Source organism: Dromiciops gliroides, chromosome 5, assembly GCF_019393635.1.
Source record: "Dromiciops gliroides isolate mDroGli1 chromosome 5, mDroGli1.pri, whole genome shotgun sequence".
In the NCBI taxonomy this organism is placed as follows: domain Eukaryota; kingdom Metazoa; phylum Chordata; class Mammalia; order Microbiotheria; family Microbiotheriidae; genus Dromiciops; species Dromiciops gliroides.
In genome coordinates this window covers 142,725,593-142,749,196 of record NC_057865.1, presented here as the reverse complement: position 1 = coordinate 142,749,196, position 23,604 = coordinate 142,725,593, and the positions used below count along the sequence as shown (strand labels likewise).

Here is a 23,604-nt window from a genome sequence, read left to right as displayed (position 1 = left end):
AATTTCTCTTAATTACAGACAGGATAGAGCAATGAGCCAAATCTAATAAGATGAAACAAATGTCAAGTCCAACACTTGAATTAAAAAAAAAAAATAACTTCATGAGATAGAAGAGGGGTAGCTAAAAAATGATTCATCTGAAGAAATTGAGGTTTGAATGGATCACAAACTAAATATGAATCACCAGTTTGACATGACAGCTAATAAAACTACTGTGATTTTAGGCTATATTAAAAAGAGGCATAATATTAGGAAGTATCTAGGGAAGAGATCACTCAAGGTTTATGTAATAAAAATAACTAGTCCTTATAGAATGCTTTAAGGCTTGCAAAGCACTATACATGTTATCTCATCCTCAAAAACCATGCTGTAAGACAGTTATTCCCATTTTATAGATGAGGAGACTGAGGCACAGATATCCCTTTGAACTCACATCGCTCACATGGCCATCTACTAGCTTTTTGCTCATAAATGGTAATTTGTTCCCCTTTAGGAAGTTCTAAATGCTTTCCCTACATCCAGATGAAATCTCTATCTCTGCAACTTCTACCTCTAATCATATCCTGTCCGGCCAAAGATAACAAGTCTAATACTAAACATTCCCGGTTTCTTCAACTTTGAAGGATATGAACCCAAGTTCTTTGACCATCCTGGACATTCTTTCTAAGGCACTCTCTACCAATGTCTCTCTTAAAATGGAGCACCCAGAATGCAATACGCTCATCCAGATGTGTTCTTACCAGGACAGTCCACAGCAGGATAATCATCTCTCATGTTCTGGCCACGTCCTTTATTATTTAAATAAATCGATAAGTGTTATCCTTCAGGTGTACCCATCGCTTTGTGAACCTGTACCCACCTTTCTATATGATTTGTACTGTTTATTTGGGCAACAAGGAGAAAGAACTCATACTTTCAAGAATCTCTCTAACCTGCCTCTTTTCACCATCACATTATTTCACATCTTTCTGTAAAAATATATTGGCTAACTTGCCTAATTTGGGGGCCTAATCTGGGGACTTTTGACTGACTGGCTATCTGACTGCTATTAACTTAGCATGGGTCATTTATAAAGTTCCACCACACTGCTCCACTCCCAAAATTGATAAGCAAAGGATTAAGAAGCCTCTTAACTAAATAATCAAAGCAGAGTTTATTTATAAGATACAACTTAAAATTATGAATACAGGGAAATAAAATGTACAACCTGACTGTGTTCCTTCCTCTTTTCCCACCTTTTGTGCCTGGAACTTTTTTAATACAATAAGGGCTGTAGCTGCCTCTTGCCTTAGGGTATGTTCCACTTTCACTACTCAGGTCCTTTATTCTAACTCTGAGCCCCTTTCACTTTGTCTATCCCCCTGCTTCTAACTTTCCTCTCCTTACTGCCACCTCTGAACCCGTGTTTCTCTCTCTCACCGACCTCTCCTTCTGTTCTCCTAGTGCTCCAGTGTCCTCCTTAATCTTGTCCTTCGGCCTCTTCCTGCTGTCTAACTCCCAGGTCTATATATATCTTACTTCTCTTCACCCAAATCTCGGGGCTTTTTGCTCCCCCATACACACCAAGCTAATCCATCAGCCAGGGCTGCAGCTGGTGGGGGGGTGGGGGGGAAGAACACGCTCAAGTGTCTCATGAGTACCACACCCAGGACTCCAGGGGGCCATGCCCCTGCTTCGTGCCTGGGACCTCCTCATGGGCTATGCCAGAGCCCAGCCTGGATGAGCCCGGGTTCTCTTGGATAGATCCACTCGGGGTGGAGGGAGCTGGGGCTCCCTCCCCCAGCTGTCTGACCTGGCGTCTTGTATAACCCACAGGGCTTTTTGGCTCAGCTGAAGCAGAGGGGGAGGGGCACCAGCACCTCCCACACAGAAGAGACCCTGAGGGCCTAAGGCTTTCTAATCTCAGCCCAAAGGTAGGGTCCCCAAATCAAAATAAATTTCCACATTTCCTTGTGAGCTTATAACTATTCTTCTATGTTTTCCTTTCAGATATTCCCTTCTGCTTTTAAAAACTACTTCTTCCTTCAAACCCCCTCATTTTACTAGATTTTTTCCTACTTCCACCAGGCAGGTTCTTTTCTATTATTTTCTATACAGAAGTTCTTTTATTTCTCTGTGTTTGTATATGTGTTTGTGTATGTGTGTGTGTATGTGAATGTGTGTGTGTATGTATGTATGTATGTATGTGCCTGCTTTCAGCCCCATGTTACATTGCTTGATGTGTCATTTTGCTGGGAATGTTAATTTTTTGAGATTTCAATTATACACAGTACAATTCCATGAATTTCAGTAAACTTTACTTTCCTGCAAGCAAGAAAGTGGCACAGCCTGAGACAGCACACAGGTAAGTCAAGAATTCTGAAGAAAGATTTTCTCAATAGGCAAGTTCAGAACATCCTTTCTTCAAAAGTGTTCCTCTTCCTTTATTCCCAAATTTCTGTGCTGACAATATTCCAAAACTTAAAATGAAAATATTCCAAGTTATTTATTAAATGCTATTAGAAAGACAGGAGGCATACTTCAACCAGAATACCATACGCTTATTGAAATCATGCTACTTTGGTTCTATATGAAAACTTGTTGGTTGGCATTGAGGGGGTAGTTTCCCCCTCCAAAAAACTGAATGCTTTCACTTATCTCATGTATCCTCCCATCTAAATCATCATTTTTACTGGCTAAAAAAGACCAAGAGAATGAGTATGACATGGCTAAGATAAAGACAAACAATTTTAGTGGCTAAAAATGCATCTAGACTGGAGGCCCTGTAACGATTGGAATAACGCCACCTGCTGGATACTAACTGTAGAAGAGTTCTGCCCATGAAGCGAAGGTCTTTGAGGGCAAGACCAGGAGTCTTGTCTTTGGTATCAGGAAGTGACGCGGACTAGTGGGAGGAGGAAGGAAGAGACTGGCGCGGAGTCTCGGGCTCTCTTTCCTCTGGACTCTGGCGGAGAAGGGAGCTAGAAATGCGCTCTCCCTTTAATAGATAGGAATCTAGGCCTTTCTCTCTCTCTTTACCAAATTCTTATTCTCCTTAATAAATGCTTAAAAGTCTAACTCTTGCTAAAGCTTATAATTTATTGGCGACCACTCATTAAATATTTTAGACAGACTAGCTAGAATTTTAGCCCTTAACAGATGGCTGACCACGAAGAGGAAAGCTAACCCTCAGTCTTCTGATCTTCTGGTTGGGTAAGAAATTTCCCCTCCCTCTCCCTTTAACTGCTAAGTACTGGTGTACTGGCTGTGTTTTTCCTTTGAATTTTTTCGAATGGACCTTTTAAACTCCCTAATTATCCTATTTTTGATTTTGGTCTGTTTAACCAGACAAATGGGAGATAAGATCATGTTAATGCTTTGTTTTTGTGGATTTTCTATTTTTCTTTTTATTTTTGTTAAAAGAGCCAGCAACTTACTCACACAAGGAAATATCTCTCCCTCTCCCAAACCATGCTTTTTCAGAGAAACCTGAAGAGATTCCCGCAGCTTTTCCCAGTTCTAACACTAATTGTTGCTCTAATTTTGCATGCCTGGAGGCAATGACCCACCCTCTAGAAGCTTTTAATCCCCTAGCACCTGGAGGCAAAGTGGGGGAAGAGGAATCCAGGCCTGAGTTCAAAATCAAGTCTGATTCAAATTGCTCTGGTCCCTCCCCTCCTCTCCAGACCCCACCCTCTACTCCTCCTATGGCCAAGCCCATTGCTTCCCCTGCCTGGGAAGTCCAGAGATCTGATGCGCATGCTCAACTTTTTCTACCTGCATTTGCAGCTTCAGGCTCAGCCCTTCCCAGGCCTGGCTGTGCTTTTGAGACAATCTTAGAAAACTCTTTAAATTCCAGATATGCTTGTTTTGTTCATAATTTTGCTAACCTGCTTTTGTCTTTAATTAGTAATCTTATAAAGCATTTGTATGGTGAAAAGACTGACAGACAATATAGAGGGGTTAAAGAAGAAAAACTTAAGCTGAATAAGAATGACAATCAACATAGTTCAAGACTCCGCTTCTTTTGCCATGGAAGGGTATATATTTTACAGAAATGTAGAAGTAAGCAGCAAGGTATTGATATGAGTATTGGGGATTTTAGATATCGGAATCAAAAGTGTTCTAAATTCACTCAGATTATTAATAGTATCAGTTCAGAGGTTACATAGGATTTCTATGCTATTACATATACATTTTGAAATTAATGGTATGGGTTTATTTTCATAGAGATTTTCATGCTTTTGAGATTGTGTCTTATACTTAGTTTTTAAAACAAGGAGAATATTTGTAAAAGCTTTTTATAGTCATGTGATCAAGTTTATATTTTATAATACTCTTATTAATATTAAGTTCACATTCATTTAGACTTCCTTAGTTTGAATTTCATTGTCTTTTATTGTTCCATGTGTATTTTCTTCTATTCATTTGTCTATCTAATTTTGAAACATTGCAAGATGGTTTTGATTTCATAATACAATGTTAATTCTAGGAGTATTGTGCTCCCATATTCTGAGTTGTTTGTTTTTGTTATTTTTTCTCAACTGATTATTTGATCAAACTCTTTGAAGCATTTCCCTGGCAAATTGGTTGCCATGGCAAGTGTAAAGAAGTATTATTTTTGATAAGCATATTCAAAAAAAAAAAAAAAGAGGGGAACATTTGTAAAAGTTTTCTTTTTTCAAAAAAAAAGTTCTTTGAGATTCTGTTGTGCTTTAACTTGTATTTAAGTATGTTCTGATTTTTCACAAAAGTAATTGTATACTAGGTAAAAAAAAGGGTATTATTTGAAATTGTTGCATAATTATATATTATATTTTGAGTCAAGATGTATTCACATTTTTTGCAATCATTTATTATCCTCAATTTTAAATCCATATGAGACTTGGATTATGGGAACTTATCATTTAAGACATTAATTGCCTTTATTCTGAGTTATCAGATGCCAGTTGGCCAAGATGCCATCCAATCACAAGAGGAATACATGCAAGAGCAGACACTGAACTGTCACATGAGGGGAGACATGCATGAAGTCAAGGTATGGCCGAGGGAACGGCTTTTGACAAATGTTGAGGTTGGATTCTCTTGGTTTAATATTTTATTCTCTTTTTCCCCACAATATTGTACAGATGGCTGGAAGTATTCATCCCACCCATCTCACTTCTACACCTGGCTTCTATGCTCCCTCCTATATGCCTGATGCCATGGACATCTCAATCCCATGCATCTGATTAAGTCTGACTCAGTTTCCTCCAATATGTTCGGTGGCATGGACATATATTCCATCCACCTATTTTAAACCTGGCATACTGCATGGGCAGTATATATTGCTCAAGTGTGGGAATGCTCATATCCCATCATTTTTCTGTTCTTTTATGGTAACCCCCATAATTATCTCAGGTGTCATGATAAATACAGTGTTGAATTTGGCCTTGACACCTGTTACCAATTATATTAGATTTTTTAATTTCTCATAATGGCATGAGGATAATTAGGCAGATGATGCAAAAAGTGATGAAACAAAGATAAAAAATTATTTTTAATAATTAATATCGCAGCAATTGTCTTCTCAATTACCCTCCATAAGGGGGGGACTATAGTAATATTATAATTTTAAAGAATGGTTCAATTTTTGTTTTATTATATGTTTCATGTGTAACAACTAAGATTCTGAATTCCCTTAGACATGTTTTTGAGAACTTTCATTGTTTGATTTGATTATTGACAAAGCTATTTTAAAGTTGTGTTAAGCTCAATTTTGTAGGAAATTTTCCTGGCTGATTACCAGCATCCACACATCAACCCCTGAAAAGACTTCCATTCCACGACTACACCTAGAAGACATCTGAGAAAAGACTTTCAGAGACTTTAAATGAACAGTTTTGATTTGTTGTTTTTGTTGTTTTTTTTTCTCTTTCTGTTATAATATACACCATCTGTAACATGTATTCTCTGCAGAGGCCCTCCCTTTGCAAGACTAATGTCAAAGCGTCGGTTCATGAGGACAAAAAAAAAAAAAATCGCCCCTCTGAACAAAACTTTCCTCTCTTCCTTTTCTATATTGTTGTTCACATATTATTAGTTATCAATAGTTATTATATTCTTTTTACTGTTCCGTCAAGGAAACATTTTGTTTCTTGAGGAACAACAGGGGGGACTGTAACGATTGGAATAACGCCACCTGCTGGATACTAACTGTAGAAGAGTTCTGCCCATGAAGCGAAGGTCTTTGAGGGCAAGACCAGGAGTCTTGTCTTTGGTATCAGGAAGTGACGCGGACTAGTGGGAGGAGGAAGGAAGAGACTGGCGCGGAGTCTCGGGCTCTCTTTCCTCTGGACTCTGGCGGAGAAGGGAGCTAGAAATGCGCTCTCCCTTTAATAGATAGGAATCTAGGCCTTTCTCTCTCTCTTTACCAAATTCTTATTCTCCTTAATAAATGCTTAAAAGTCTAACTCTTGCTAAAGCTTATAATTTATTGGCGACCACTCATTAAATATTTTAGACAGACTAGCTAGAATTTTAGCCCTTAACAGCCCCCTGATTTCTAATACATGTGATTAAAAGACAATGTACCCCAGAGGGACATGCACATGACATGGTGTAACATGACTTGAACTTTAGTTCCAGTTCTGTCTCTAATTAGCGATATGACACTCAGCAAGTCACTTAAAACTCATTAGACTGGAATTTCCTCATCTCTAAAACAGTTCCTTAGAGGTCTACTTTAGGAAGTAGAGTAAAGGAATGAGAATAGGACTAGAAATTAGAAAAACTACTTTTAACTCTGAAATTAACTTGTTATATATCTTTGGGGAAGTGACTTTACCTCTTGAGGTCTTAAGTCTCATTTGTTTTGTTTTGCTGTTTTTGCAGGGCAATGAGGGTGAAGTGACTCGCACAGGGTCACACAGCTAGTAGGTGTCAAGTATCTGAGGCTGGATTTGAACTCAGGTCCTCCCAAATCCAGGGCTGGTGCTCTATCCAGTGAGCCACCTAACTGCCCCCTTAAGTATCGTTTGTAAAAAGGTAGGGTTGTAAGAGATCAGCTATCCTTTCTAGCTCCAAGAATATGTAGTTTCATGCTCCTTTCTCAAAATTATTCTTTTCTGCCATGCTTCTGCTTTTACCACCTTCATCAATCCTGTATTTTAACACTCATGTTAATAACTTTAGCATCAAGTCAAAAGATGCAAACTGTCTAAATAGGGGCAAGATAAAAATCAATGGAATATAACCATCCTAGCTAGCTGCTGGCAAGTGAAACTCTAGGCAGGGTTTCAGCCATAGGGATTCTCAGGACAGGTCTTATAGCTCTACTCCCAAGTCTTAAACATTGGTTCACCTCAGAGGCCTCCCATCTGTAGTAGATAGCAAAAAGCCCAGATAGCTCTCTATTATTGATGCAAATGGGGTAAATTCTACAAAAGAAAGGACCGTGTGCTGGTACACTGGTTGGGGAAATCTATCAGTGACGCCCAAGAAAAGTTACACTATTGATGAGGGAAGACCTTTTAATTTGTAATTTAGTTCGTATACCCCTTTCAGGTTTTCTATTTCCCTTCCTACTTCTCATGATTTTAGCATCAACTAAGAATACATGTTTTCATATTAGTAGCTAGCCATGTCTTTTTATGCTCAAAATTAAGACAATAGGCACTGAAATCATTCCTAGTGGAAAAGTGAACTATTTTACAAAAGAGGAAAAAAAGTGAGAAGATAAAGTTAACTATCTACTTAAGGAGAACTCCAGAACCAAATTTAAATTACATTTACCTATAAAGGAATTCAATGTTTTCTTTTGGTCTAGGGCTCTGCTTTCAATGGTATAGTGACTTCCCCAAGAGGAAACTACCCCCTCCTCAATGCCAACCAACAAGTTTTCTGTAACTTAGAATCATAAAAATAATTTCAAATAAAACATGCTTTCAGCTCCAAACTTTAATGACTAACAAAGAGGGCATTGGATACATTTCAGAGATTAAGAATCATTACTATTTAAAATGTTTATTTTTTAGAGACTATCTTTTTCCACTAGATTTTCTAGCTTCTAACAGTAAAATAGCAGTAATTCAGAAAAATCAAAATATGTAACATGTATAATAAAATTTTATTAGTTAATGTGAAGTGATGCATTTTTCCCAAATAAAAGAAGTTCCCTGAAGATGCCCTTTATTAGAAAACACTTTTTAAACCTAGATCACATCTAGACTCAGAAAAAAAATTCAATTAAAATAATATTTTTCAAAGAGAATATTTTTAAAGAATGAAAATATGAAATTAACTTGAAAAATTGATTAAAGATTCACTATTTTTTCCCTTAAAAGTGTCAGAGGGCAGCTAGGTGGCGCAGTGGATAAAGCACTGGTCCTGAATTCAGGAGGAACTGAGTTCAAATCCAGTCTCAGACACTTGATCCTTACTAGCTGTGTGACCCTGGGCAAGTTACTTAACCCTCACTGCCCTGCAAAAACTAAAATAAAATAAAAAGTGGCATGTTATACAGTGCTACAATGGATAACTGATGTATATTATTAACCTGGAGGACATGATTTATGCTAAAAATTCAGAAAGATTTCCTTGAAATGTAAGCTATTGTTATTAATAATTACTCTTAATATATATTTAGTTGATTACATCAATAGTTATCATAGCATTTCCTAAGAATTAATAATCACACAGGGTTAATAGATCTTGACTTTTTTAGACTATCAAACTCTTTCCAGATGGTTATTAATCTTGGAAGAAATGCTCTGATTCATTCACCCATCTTCAGTTAGAGATTGGGATGACATTGAAAAATAAATTTGCAATAAGCATCATATGAAAACACTTAAAGTCATATACTTCCCAGACCATACTACTATTTTCAAATACAAATTATTAAAGCTACATTGAATGCACAAAATTTGTCAGTGTTAGTATTTTAAAAGCCATATATTTTAAAAGACTGTTAATTCCATTAAAAGAATGTAAAAAATAAATGAATAAAGGCCATCTCTGCAGTCAAAATGAATCAGAATGGGGGGAGGGAGGAAGTGAGGGGAACAAAGACTTGTTAGCCAAATCCATCATAAAACATTGAAAGATGACATTTGTATTTCTAAGTCATAGACCTTTGCCTATGGCAGGAGGGGATTACTTGGTTCAATTTTTATTTTACAGAGACCTAGAAGGATTCAAAGGCCTCACAGTTAGCAGCAGACCCAGGTTATCTAAGTCCTATTGCAGGGCTATCTTTCTCACAGCTATCTCTGTGGCCATCAGTATGGCTTGGTGTTATCATACACATAAGCTATTTATTAAAAGCTTCTTTAAGCCTCAGAGAACACACTGCAAAAAAGTTAAATATTATCAAAACTAAAAACAAAAACATCAAGAATTTTCATAAAAAGGCATGCCCAAAATCTACTTATATGATGGCTCACTGTCAAAGGTGATACCTCAACATCTATGTTAAAGGCTACTATTCTGAAAAGGTCAAATCATTGAGGGTATCTAAAGTATGTAATCAATCATAGTATTATGCTATTTTTCCAGAACTCTCAATTTTAATTGGGTGAATCAATATGATCAATTGGGTTGATCACATAGCTAGAAATAAGAGATGAACAACCTGAAAGCTGCAGAAATATTAAAAGAAAAGAAGGGACTCCAGGGCATGGGGTAAACCTTCTATGGAGAATTTATGGAAGGAAATGTACAAAAATCAAACAGGAGGAGAAAGCATTGCATAGACCGCCACTGCTACGTATCAAAAAGTCAATATTAAAATTAGGGCTTCACTTTCTGTAGCCACAAATTTTGAGTACCCCACTTTTGCACTTACATTTATCTTTATTAACATTTAGTCACTTGGGTTTAAGTGACTTATCAATTAGCTTATCAATGACTTTCTTAACGTGCAGCAGCCAGAAGTGAACACAGACTCCAGATGTGGTCTGACCTGCAGGACAAAGTATAGTAAAAATATCATGCCCCTAATGCTGGGCACTATGCCTCACAATGCAGCTTAAGATATCAGCTTTTTGGGTTTCCTTTTCACTGCTGACTCATAGAGTTTGTAGTCCATTAAAACCTGAAGATCCTTTTTTTTTCCCCAGAAGAAATGTGGTCTAGCTACACCTCTATTTAAAAAAATAAATAACTGCCATTTTATTAAATTTGGCTTCTAGCCCATTGAGACCTTTTTGGATCTTGCTTCTGTCACCTAATATTAGCTAGCCTCACCTAGCAGCATGTCATCTAAGAATATTGAAAACATTTATGTCTTTAAGTCATTGATAAAAATATAAATAGCATTTTAATTTAAATAGATCCCTGAGGTAATCTACCAGAGATCACAATCCAAGTTGACATTAAACCAATTACTATTCTCTGGATTTGGCCATTTGGCTACCTAACTGTATTACTATCAATTCCACATCTCTTTAGCTTTCCACAAGAATAGTATGAGAGATCTTGTCAAATGTTTTGCTAAAAATCAAAGCAAATTATAGCTATAGATTCCTTAAATCTGACTGCCTGGTAATCCTGTTAAAAAAGTAAACAAATTTAGGTTGCCTTGGCCTGTACTTAAATCTATGCTGGCTCTTTAGGATCACTACTTCTGTTTTTAGAGAGACACTAAGCTCCCTTTTAATAACCCATTTTAGAATTTTCCAGGGAATCAAAACCAAGTGTAGTGGCCTATGATTTGCAAATTCTATTCTCTTCCCTTTTCTGAAAATCTAGACATTTGTCCTACTCTGGTACTGTGGCATATACCCAATAATTGTTAAAAGATCAGCAATTACATTCATTAATTCATTAATTCATTCAGTACCCTAGGATGTACTTCATCTGGGCCTGGTTACTTGAATACAAGAAAGAAAACCAAGTGTTATAGGTCTTCCTGTTTATCCTGGGTTTCAGCTCTTTATTAATCATTTTTGTTCTGTCCTTTTTAGTCCAAAGTTGGCTCTCCTCAGCAGAGAAAAGAAGAAAAATGAGATCAAAGACACTCCATCTTCTTTCTTTTGTCCCTTGTTATCATTCTATCTACCCTACACAATGGTCCCAGCCTCATTCTCTGATACCCCTTTTCCTTGATTTATCTATTCTTCTTTAGAAGGAATCGTTACAAGTCAAGAATCATCATAAGCTGTAGGACATTCTAGTGACTGTCCAGTTAACTAAAATCTAACATAACTATTATGTATTTCAGTGCTAGGTTTGTTATCTATTTTAATATTCAAATCTATTGTGTTCTCCTGTCCAGATAATCTGTAGTATTTTCTGATGATGATATCCCTTCTGTTTCTTCATCTAGCGATCTTGACCCAAATGTTCTCAACTATGCACTATCTTTATAATATACAACACTGCTCCGCCAACCTGCTCCTCTTATCCTTTTTCCCTCTGAATAATATATGGTCTTTTATAATTATATTCCAATCATGGATGTCATCCCAGAAATTCTGTAATATCAAGATCAAATCTGCTTTCTTATATTAGGATTTCTCATTAATGTTATTTCTTTTCTCTGTTTTATTCATTTGTCTATCAAAATCTAAGGACATCAGTTTTATTAATATTGAATTTTATTTCTGGTGAATTTCTGTGTATTTCAAATGCTAGTCTTCCTACACTATAGTTATTCTCTATGTAGTACCTAGCTAGGGGACCAGAAAAAGGCAGATTTTTCACTTCCCTCATTTTTAATTTAAAGTTCTTATAATTAGCTTTGCAACATTCTGGGCAAATGGATTTTATATTATACTCTTCTTAGGAACACTCCATCACTGGCCCAAATTCTTTATTTTAAACTTGGGTCTAGAAATCCAAAATCTATTCTTAGACATATATATCTTCTTAATTAAATATTTTCAATCATCTTGCCTTTCTTTTTTGAAGTCCTTCTTTATAATCAGCTGCAGTGATAAAACTGACACCTACACTCCCAATATTTGTTTCACTAACATGCCCTAGAGCAGAGATTTCCAAATAGCCTCTCACTGCTTGAGGGGGGAGCTAGAGGGCAGGTAATGGTGATAAAATTAATGGACATTTCCCAGCATAATTCTACATTAAAACATTCATTTTATATCAAGTAAGAAGGAAGTTCATATCAAAGTCAACATAAACAAGACTAACACTGAGAATTTGTTCCAACTGACAGTGAATGTAGCTCAACTATTATTTAAGATAGTACATGCAAATGAGGTAATATTTGAATTGATATATGTCAAATGTCAATTTGGGTATGATCTGCCACCATTACTGTCAGTGACCTAACATACAAATTGGATGCGAAGTATGTAAAGCAGAAGTGATCTTTGTATGGAAGTTAGAAGTACCATGATAGTTGTTTAAATTCTTAGTAGCATTAATTTTAGTAAGCCCAATATAAAAAGCTAGTTTCCAAACCCCACAGCTTTAAAAACTTTGAAGTAACTAGAAAATGGTTATAGTTTGAAATCTATTAAAAATAATGGCATAATATTTTACTGTTTAATTTTTTAAGGGACTTTTTTGCGTAGATTGTCCAGAAGTGACTTTTCTGGGGTTTTGAAGGTCAGATCAGTGTCAGAAAGTGATGTCTGCCACCCATGAGTCCTGTCAATCAGTGTTACCAGCCAATTAGCTTGGAGCTATGTGTATGGATGGCCCTATTTCCAGTTTCACAGTAGGCTTCTGGGAGAAGCCGCTTAGGAGCAAGGTCCTTTCATTTCTGGACTTTAGCATGGTGAGGGACTTCACATGTGCTGCTAGGAAAGGAAGGTTTTTTTCTCTCTGGCTATACCAAACAGATCTAAACTAGGATTTCCCATGCTATAAGGAATCTATTCTCAATCTCTCTCTCTTCACTAACTTCTAATGCACTTTAACAAATACTTAAAAGGCTAAACTCTTGCTAAAAGCTTCTAATTTAAGGCGACCACTCATTAGATTCTAGACAACACAGCTACAATTTTAGGCCCTTACACACTTGACACTTACTAGCTGTGTGATCCTGGGCAAGTCACTTAACCCTCATTGTCCCACCAGAAAAAAAGTGAATGGGTATGAATTTTTTTGGTTATGAAAAAGGGGGGGGATGGGTAGTATTGCTTAGAATCTGCTTCCTTTTCCTTTCTTATCAATTAATAATCCTGTTGGTGCCATTTGTGCTCATGGGTATTATAACAAGTAAACATAAGTTGTCAAGTTTTACAAATCTTGGGAAGTTCTTTGTTATGTTCTGGATATATGCAAGAGTTTATAATACACACAGGATAAAGGATGACTGGGGTCAGTATAAATCAAAATAAAAGAAATTACATTTACTACTTTCCATATAGAAAATGCTTCATGTAGTAATTATTTTATGCATATCTAACTTTATGTTTAATCACCAGCAAGGAATCTTTTCCCTAAAACCCAAAGCATTTTCCCTCTAAATTTGAAAAGAGGGCTGGCAATCATATTTAAATCCATGTTTTACTTGTATAATTTATTCCATTTTAGTAGTTAAAATTGGGGGCTGGCTTAGGATTTTATATAGGAAAATTGCTTCTATTTGGAGGTCCTACCTAGAAGAAACAAGAAAACTTCTCAAGATTCAGCTTTTGATGACAGTCATGAACATAATGTTTAACTTGATGAAGCTTCTTGGTAAGAACAACTGAAGAAATATGAACAATGCTTAAACACTCTTCTTTTTATTTGGAACAATCAAGTTGCTATAGATTTCTAAATGTAGTGAAGTGTAATTACTAAATTTTCAAATTAAATTTGGAGGGGGCAGCTAGGTGGCGCAGTGGATAGAGCACGGGCCCTGGAGTCAGGAGGACCTGAGTTCAAATCCGGCCTCAGACACTTAATACTTACTAGCTGTGTGGCCCTGGGCAAGTCACTTAACCCCAACTGCCCCCCCCCAAAATTAAATTTGGAGACAAATTAAGTCGAAAAATAAAATTCATACATATTGTCTCTTCAAACTGTAGAAGGTAGGAAAGTGCATATGAAGAGGAAAAATATCCAAGTAACAATTATAAGATTCCTCATAAATTATGCCAATCTTTCTCCATTATAATATGTTCTACATATTAATATGGAATAGAATCCAGTTAAGTGCTTAAATTTTTAAGTCACTTATTTGTCCTCAACTAAATGTATTTTGCATATTTAATAATCATATGAAAACTTCATCTTCATCTAATTAACCTCAGAACAGACTTTGGATTTCCAGGGTTATGACTAAATTCACAAAAATGGTCAAGTGGGAAATGAAACCCTAAAACCGGTACTTAGGATATTAAAGCAAGAAACTAGTGATCATAAGACAGGTTGATCACTGAAAAATCATTAGATGTTTTCTAAAGGAGTAGTTAAACTAGAGGTGAAACTGGGCTGAGGTTAGGTGGATTTAGTTAGGTTCTAGTCCTCGCTCTCCTATTTTGCTATGCATTTTTTAACTGTAGAATGAGGAAACTGGACCAAATGATCTGTAAGGTTTGTTCTAGCCCTCCGATTCCAAAATGCCATGATTCTGTGATACAATGAAATTAAATAGATAAATTCTTTATTTAAGGGTAATTAAATTCAAACATAGGTTACCAAAATAGACTACAAGATATACACTGCAGTGTACCCCAATTATTTCTTAGTTTATTGAATCAGTCAATGTTGTTTATCTTGGAGTAAATGCTCTTAGAAGCAATTTCTCATCATCCTAGACTTTCATAAACAGTTTAGAATAAGTAAAACCAGATGATAGGAACATCATATTTTAAATTTCATAACTCAAAGAATTATGAATGAACTTATGTATATTTTGATATTTAGTAAACTTTCATTTTAAGATTAATATATGTATTGTCCCCAAACTATTAAAGGTTTTAAGAATTAATCCAAATAATATTCTTTCTTCTAGTATTACAAACATTTGAGAAATGTAGTCCACAAGGAGTGACACATTATGTGAATGATTTAATTTGAAAGACCATAACAAGACTCCCCTGCTCCCACCCCCAACTCCCTCCCGTCCTGCCCCGGCAAGGTTGGAATAGTCAAAAAAAAAAAATGCAAGATTTGGTGGTATACATTTTCATAAGCAAAACAATCTAACACATTTAATCCCAACCAATGTTATGCAGATATTTATCTTTCTTTTAAAACTCAAGCTAATGCGGGGCAACTAGGTGTTGCAGTGGATAAAGCACTGGCCCTGGACTCAGGAGGGCCTGAGTTCAAATCCAGCCTCAGATACTTGACACTTACTAGCTGTGTGACCCTGAGCAAGTCACTTAACTTTCACTGCCCTGCCAAAAAATAACAAAAAACCTCATGCTAATAAAAGACGCTAACTGTAAAAAATTATCCCATAGAAACTTGCAACTTTAAAAAATGCTATAAACACTTGGCATATTTTAAATAGTACAAATCCAAGACTATTTGAACATTATATATAATGAGCATTAAAGACCCTAGTCTCTTAAGTTAAGGTATTTTAAACAGTATAAATCCAAGACTATCTGAGTGCATTATATATAATGAGCATTAAAGGACCTAGTCTCTTAAGTTAAGGTTGAGTAAAAATGACTAAGCATAATATAGATAAAACAATTTCTTTTGATAAGTTTTTTGTTTTTGTTTTTGTTTTTTTTGCAGGGCAATGGGTGTTAAGTGACTTGCCCAGGGTCATACAGCTAGTATGTGTCAAGTATCTGAGGCCAGATTTGAACTCAGGTGCTCCTGAATTCAGGGCTGGTTCTTTATCCACTGCACCACCTAGCTGCCCCCTTTTGATAAGTTTTAAGGAGTGCTACTTAATGATATGCCTCTTTCCAAACAAATGGGTTATATAACTCTGATATTCCACAAATACTATGACCAATGAAACTGTAAACTACTTATTATTATGTATTTAAGTGAAAAGGCTATTTTAAGTATTCTCAACAAAAAAAACTCCATGCTAGAAATAAATGCATTGTAGAACTAATGTTCCCCATGGAGGAGGTGGAGGAAAGAAGAGAAGAGGGAGAAAGGGAAGTAACTTTCATTAATTCAACAATGACCAATTCACTAAACTAAGAAATGATTGAGGTACGCTGCAGAGATAAATGGAATGTCATTTAGTTCTCTAACTAAAAGGAGCATATCAGTCTCAATAAGACAGAGATATGAACTACAGAAAGTATCTTTCTCAGATGATACCTTTTAAAGGTATCTTTAGATGTGGAAATAAACTACTTTGAGAGATGAGAAGAATATGCAGAAATTTAGCTAGAATGATGCTGTTTCTTAAATATTATCAGAGTTAAAAACAAGAATTGGCAAAGGTGGCATATATTAACATGGCTTAATATTAATCAGTTTTCTTTTGGACTGCTTTCGAATTCTATAGAAGCAAGAAAAGAACACTTCAGTTACATATGAGCCCTCATTTAAAGCTACTTTGAATTCAAAAAACATTTCTACAATCTTCTAGAGAAAAAAAGTTGTTTTTAGAAAACAGAGTTCTTTTGAAACATCAGCAAGTTCAAATACTTTACTAGTATTACCATAATTTTCTACAATGAGATATTAGTATGCTTGTTACAAAGGGAATAAATCATAAAAAGAAGGAGCTTTTTATGGTATAGAGTAAGACTACTAAAAAGAAGTATATTTCTAACAGCATTCTTCCTTTTATGTGACCATTCAACCTTAAATTACAGATAACAAATTATTTGGTGTTTAAACTTACAGGCTTATTAAATTGAATTAAACACCCTTGAAGTCTGTTTACTGAAACAAAGAGAACAAGGAGTTCCAATTAATCAATCAAAAATCAACAATTATGCATCCACTGTGTGCCCAATATCAGTCCAGAATGTCAAGAAACTGAGTTCACTATAATTCTTTACCCCTCTATAAAGTCAAAATACCCATCTACAAACACTGATCATCACCTAATATTTTTTCATCTTTTTTTTTTAAACTGTTGGGCATGAATCAGTTATAAATAAAATAATGGGTGAAACTCATAGGCTTATTAAAATGAATGAATGTTTTAGTTACTTGGTCACTGCATAGTCTTATAAAAAACTTTATAAAGCCCTATGAAGGCTATAGTCACTCTCCTCCATCTCCTTCCCCAATATTTTGGATTTAAATCCAGCAATTCTTTTAGTTTTTAATATTAACATGTACAATTATTTAAGTTAAAACTTACTTGATGAAGGTCAGTTCCTAATACATATTCTGCAAAGTAACCAGGTGCAGCAGATGATGCTCGAATAGCTTGCCATATTTTGTGATGACATCCTCCCAAATAGTGTGAAGTGACTCCAGGAAAGTGACCATAGTTTCTGAACACAAATGCTTTTGGTGTTACTCCTCTGTTTACAAGAGTACTTACTGCTGCCACCTATTAAAAATTTAAAAAGAAAAATAACTATTACAAGACCTATCCAACGACTCTGTATGTCTAGGGACTGAAATAAACATATTTCTTTTTTGGAATTAACTTTATAAAACAGAAAACTCTTGATTTTTATTGAACATATGCTACTATATAGAAAATTAAAATAGTAATTCTGAGAAAGTGACTTTTTTAAAATTTTTCTTATGTATTTATTCCTTAACTAAAAGTGACTTTATGAAACATAGAAGGAAGAGTCATTCTACCCATATGAAAATGGTTAAGAAAGACATATTAGTATACATTTCTAAAACTTTTAAGTAATAATTCATAGTTATTAGTAATAAACACCTTTTAAAAATCAGTGCATAGGGGCAGCTAGGTGGCACAGTGGATAAAGCACCGGCCCTGGAGTCAGGAGTACCTGAGTTCAAATCCGGCCTCAGACACTTAACACTTACTAGCTGTGTGACCCCAGGCAAGTCACTTAACCCCAACTGCCTCACCAAAAAAAAAAAAAAAATCAGTGCATAACTGATTTTTAAAAGGGAGTATAACTACACTCATAATACATTTTACAAAGTAGTCCTTATTCTATGATCTTTGACACCAAACTGCCACACATAAAATCATTTCTTTATGACTACATTCATTAGGAATATGGTATATAAATGGTAATTTTAAAAGAAAAGGAAAAGTGTGACTAATAACACTGGATTTTAGAAATGTGGAATTATGACAGAAAGTTTTAAATTAAGTTGGTAAAACATTTTAAAAACTATTTAAGATGTGCTAATTATCTGCAATATAGTTACAGATATCTTTTCCAAATTCTTACTTGCTTTTCACAAACTACTACTTGTGTGTCATTGGTTATAAGATGAACTTGGTGAAAAAGACTTGATGAATCAAATTAAAACCTAACCTGCTTGGGGCAGCTAGGTGGCGCAGTGGATAGAGCACTGGCCCTGGATTCAGAAGGACCCAAGTTCAAATCTGGCCTAAGACACTTGATACTAGCTGTGTGGCCCTGAGCAAGTCACTTAAGCCCAATTGCCTCACCAAAAACAAAACAACCCCGCCCCCCAAACAAAAAAAACCCAACAACAACAACAACAAAAAAAACCCAAACCTGCTTCTAAAAGAATATTTCAAAGCAGTACTCCTTTTACTAATTGTGAATCCAAAAAGTCTGGCTTTCTTTTATACAGGGGAAGGCCTTATAAAAAAACAATCTACATTGTTTGCCTCTAATCAAATGTCTATACAAGGGGACAACTAGGTGGCACAGTAGATAAAGCACTGGCCCTGGATTCAGGAGGACCTGAGTTCAAATCCAGCCTCAGACACTTGACACTTACTAGCTGTGTGACCCTAGGTAAGTCACTTAACCCCCATTGTCCCATCCCAAAAAAAAAAAAAGGCTATACAAAAACAAAAGTTTGGCTGGTGATAAGAAATTATCTCTAATTGAAATAACTTCCTGGCATCTTCTCTCTATAAACCCACAACTTGTGACCTAGACTTTATAAATGAAATAAGCACTAGGCCTATTTTTTTGGACATTCCTTTCCTCTGCTACTCCTAGCTTTTTTTTTAAAAGCTCAACTTTTGAACTGAGAATCTCCATTTTCAAAATGACAACGTCCTAGTATCTCAGAGTTGGACATCAGAGCCCATTTAATCTAGTACATATCTAAACAAGAATCCCTTGTACAGCATAACTGATGAGAGATTATTTAGCTTTACCTTATGACCAACAGTGAGGAGGAACTCCCTAACTCTCTGAGAAGCAAATTCCCTTTATCTGATAGATCTTGACAGTTTTGACTTCAACCAAGTGTAAATCTCAATCTCTCTTTCTCTCTGCAACTTCTACCCATTCATGTCTATGCCTCTCCCAAAAAGGAATCCTGCAAATATCTAAAGGTAACTATCCTATCATTCATAAATCTTCCTTTCTCTAGGTAAAGTATTTATAGCTCCTTGGACTCTTCCTCAATGGACATGCTATCGAGATCCTTCACCATCCTAGTTGCCCTCCTACAGGTTCTTTCCAGCTTCTCAATGCCCTAACACGTGGTACTTATAACTCAAGAAAATTCAGATGCTTAAGATGGCAAAGGAAAGGCAAGGACTTGCCTAGGCTCCTCCAAATTCCCCTCCATGCAACTTTAATAATATTTCAAAACTAATTCTAGAGCAGCAGAACTAACAAAAGGACACGGTGAAACAATTTTTCAGCCTAAGACAATTTAGAAAGTCAGCAAGAAAGGCCCCAGCAAGCCTGCAGCAGGCCTTGGGATGACTGAATTGGTAAGAGTGACTGAATCAGCAGTGGTGGTTTCCAGAGCTCTCAGCCCACAGAGAGTAAGGGGGTCAGACAACTAGATTACAGGGAACCCTTTGCTGGCACTGGGTGCAGGACTCTGTTGCATTGCCCATACCTGGCTCTAGATTACAGTCTGAGGCTAAGGCAGAGCGCTAACACACCAGAGTGTGCAGTTGCAAGGAGAGCTGGGACCCTTATCACAATTCCAGAGAAGAAAAGAGTGCGTGTGGTCATTCACAGACCAGAGCACAGGCCAGGAGAGCAGTGACTATACGTCTCCTTAGATCATACCAACCTAGAAGAAAAACTTACAGATCCCCAGAACTAGCTCTAAAAACGGCAGCACCAAAACCCTGGAGCTTGGGACAGTGCCCCCTCTAGGCTGGGAGCAGAGCCCAACTTTAACATAAAGTTAAAAGTCAGGAAATGGGCTGGGAAAATGAACAACAAAAAAGAACCTGGCCATAGAAAGGTACTACTGTTACAATGAAGATCAAAACACAAACTCAGGGGCAGCTAGGTGGCGCAGTGGATAGAGCACTGGCCCTGGAGTCAGGAGTACCTGAGTTCAAATCAGGCCTCAGACACTTAACACTTACTAGCTGTGTGACGCTGGGCAAGTCACTTAACCCCAATTGCCTCACTAAAAAAAAAACACAAAAAAAAAAAACACAAAAAAAACTCACCACAAAGTCAGAAGAAAATAAAGTCAAAACAACTATATCCAAAGCCTCAAAGAAAAATGTGAATTGGTCTCAGCCCCCCACCCCTAAAAAAAAAGAATTCCTAGAACAGCTCAAAAAGGATTTTGAAAATCAAAAAAGAGAAGTAGAAGAAAAATTGGATAAAGAAATGAGAGTGATGCAAAAAAAATCAAGAAAAAGTCAATGGCTTAGTGAAAGAGGCACAAAAAATACTGAAGAAAGTAATGCCTTAAAAAAACAGAACAGGTCAAAGGGTAAAAGAAGCACAAAATGAAGAGAACAAATCCTTAAAAAACAGAATTGACTAAATGGAAAAAGAGGTACAAAAATTCACTGAAGAAAAGAACTCTTTAAAAAGCAGATTGGCCAAATGGAAAAGGAGGCACAAAAGTTCACTGAAGAAAATTAATTCCTTAAAAATTATAATTGGGCAAATGGAATGACTTCATGAGACATCAAGAAACAAGAAAACAAAACTGAAAAAAAATTTTTAAATAGAAAAATATGTTATACTTCCTTGGAAAGACAACCGATCTGAAAAATAGATTGAGGAGAGATAATTTAAAAATGACTGAACTACCTGAAAGGTATGATTAAAGAAAAGGCCTAAACGCTATATTTCAAGAAATTATGAAGGAAAATTGCCCTAGTATCTTAGATCCAGAGGGTAAAACAGAATAGATTTCTATCTTACCCTACATGGAAGTAGGAGAGGAAGGGGAGAAAAGAAAGGGGGAGAGGGAGCTGATAGAAGGGAGGACAGATTGGAGAAGGCAGTGGTCAGAAGCATAATATTTCGGGGGGAGGGACAGGGGGAAAGGAAAGAAAGAGAGAGAAACTTAGCTGGGGAAAACAAGATGAAAGGACATACACAAAAATCATAACTATGAAAAAATTTTACAGCAAGTTTCTCTGGTAAAAGCCTTATTTCTCAAATATATAGAGAATGGAGTGAAATTTATAAGAATATAAAACATTTCCCAACTGATTAATGATCAAAGGATATGAATAGGTAGTTTTCAGATGAAGAAATCAAAGCTTTCTACAGTCACATGAAAAATGCTCCAAATCATTGGTTAGAGAAATGAAAATTAAAACAACTCAGAGGTGCTACCTCACACCTATGAGACTGGCTAATATGAAAGAAAAAGAAAATGACAAATGTTGGAGTAGATGTGGAAAAATTGGGACACTAAAGCACTGTTGGTAGAATTGTGAACTGATCCAACCATTTTAGAGAGCAATTTGGAACTATGCACAAAAAGGTCATAAAACCATGCATATATCCTTTATGCCAGCATTACCACTACTAGGTCTGTATCCCAAAGATATCATAAAAAAAGGGAAAAGGACATATATGTATAAAAATATTTCTAGCAGCCCTTTTTTGTAGTGTCTAAGAATTGAAAATTATGGGGATGCCCAGCAATTGGGGAATGATTGAATAAGTTAGGGTATATGATTATGATGGAATACTACTGTGCTATTAAAAAATGAGCAGAATGCTCTCAGAAATAACTGGACAGATTTACATGAACCATTGCAAAGAAAAGTGAGCAGAACCAGAACATCATACAAAGTAACAGCAATACTGTACAATGATCAACTGTGAATGACTTAGCTATTCTTTCTCATCAATACAATGATCCAAGATAATTCCAAAGGACTTATGAAAAATGCTATCCACCTCCAGACTGATGGAGTCTGAATACAGATTGACGCAGTTTATTCTTCTTGGGGTTTTTTTTTTTGGCCTGTTTAATTTCACAACAAAATTAATATCAAAGGAAATATGTTTTGCATGACTACACATATATAACCTATACTGAATTGTTTGCTATTTTGGGGAAGGGGAAAAGGAGGAGGAGAGGGAAAAACATAGGAACTCAAAGATTTTTAAAAATCAGTGTTAAAAATTGTTTTTACATGTAATTGGGAAAAAACTATAAAAAAAATTCAGATGTGATGTTACTAAGGCAGAGTACAACAGTACTTCATACCTCCCTCATTCTTGATGCAACAGAGATTGGGATATGAACCACACCTGTGATTTTTATTACTATTGTACTATTGTATGATGTTACTTTATATTCCTCAAATAAGGAGACTCCCTCTAATAACGCAAGTAAGCATCTTCTAAGTCTCTAGTCTTAGCTGTCTAGAGTACTGAGAGTTTAAGTGTCTTGCCGAGTCACACAATTAAATGATAGGTGGGACTTGAACTCAGGTTTTCCTGGCTGAGACCAGTGTTCTCTCCATTATGTCATGATGCCTCTCTTAAATGATCTAAGATCATATTAGCTTTTCTGGCCACCATATCTTTGCTGAATCATATAAACCTTATAGTCCCCCAAATTTTTCAGATCAACTATTTAGTCTCTCTTTTTCCCTACAACTGATGTTTGTAAAATTTTGTAAATTGAAGTCTAAGGGTTTTTTTTATTAAATTTTACCTTGTTAGATTTGGCTTAACATTCTAATTTTCCAAGATCTTTCTGGATGTTGACTTTATGTTAGCTGTTCCCCCCAGTTTTTTGTCATTGTCTAATTTGATAAATATGTTATCTAGAGCTTTATTCAAGTCATTAATAAAAGTGTTAGCATAGGGTCAAGATGCTTTCCTGAAGTCATCTTTCCACATGGAAATCTGAGTCATTCAGCTTGCTCCAAAGTCACCCACCTGTACTATCATCTACCACATATACTTCCCACCTCAAAGTAAAAACAAGCGTTTATTAAGCATATAATATGTATGAAGAACTGTGCTTAAATGCTGGGGAAGTAAAAGCAAAGAACTGTCCTGATCTTAAAGAACTCAGTCTAATGGAATAAAACAAAACACCTTAAGTACAAACAAAATATAGACAGGATCAACTGGAGATAAACTTAAAAGGAAGGCATTATGATTAAGGAGGAATAGAAAAGTGTTTCAGAAGTTAGGACTTTACCTGAGACTTGAAGAAGGCCAGGAGAGTCAGGAATTAAGATAAAGAAGAAGAGAGTTTCAGGAATGGGACAGCAAGTAAAAATGCTTGGTATAAGGAGATGAAAGTATCAAGGCTTGTATCACTATATTATAGACTAGATGGGCAGGGTGAGAGGAGAGAAGGGGTGAGCGAGGCATAAAAAGAATGGAGAGGTATAGGAATGCATCAGGTTATAAAGAGCTTTAAAAGTCATATAGAAGATTTTATATTTGATCTTGGAGGTGACAGGCAATCACT

General features: G+C 36.0%; 1 protein-coding gene across 4 annotated transcripts in view; it reads right to left on the bottom strand.

Moving 5' to 3' along the window:
* The window catches only part of PNPLA8 (patatin like phospholipase domain containing 8), a 56,536-nt gene that overhangs the window by 5,251 nt on the left and 27,681 nt on the right, over window positions 1-23,604 (bottom strand). For all 4 annotated transcript variants that reach the window (XM_043966308.1, XM_043966307.1, XM_043966306.1 and 1 more), the window contains exon 8: window positions 17,156-17,350. In XM_043966308.1, coding sequence (XP_043822243.1) covers window positions 17,156-17,350 — 195 coding nt within the window. The remainder of the gene's footprint in view (window positions 1-17,155; window positions 17,351-23,604) is intronic.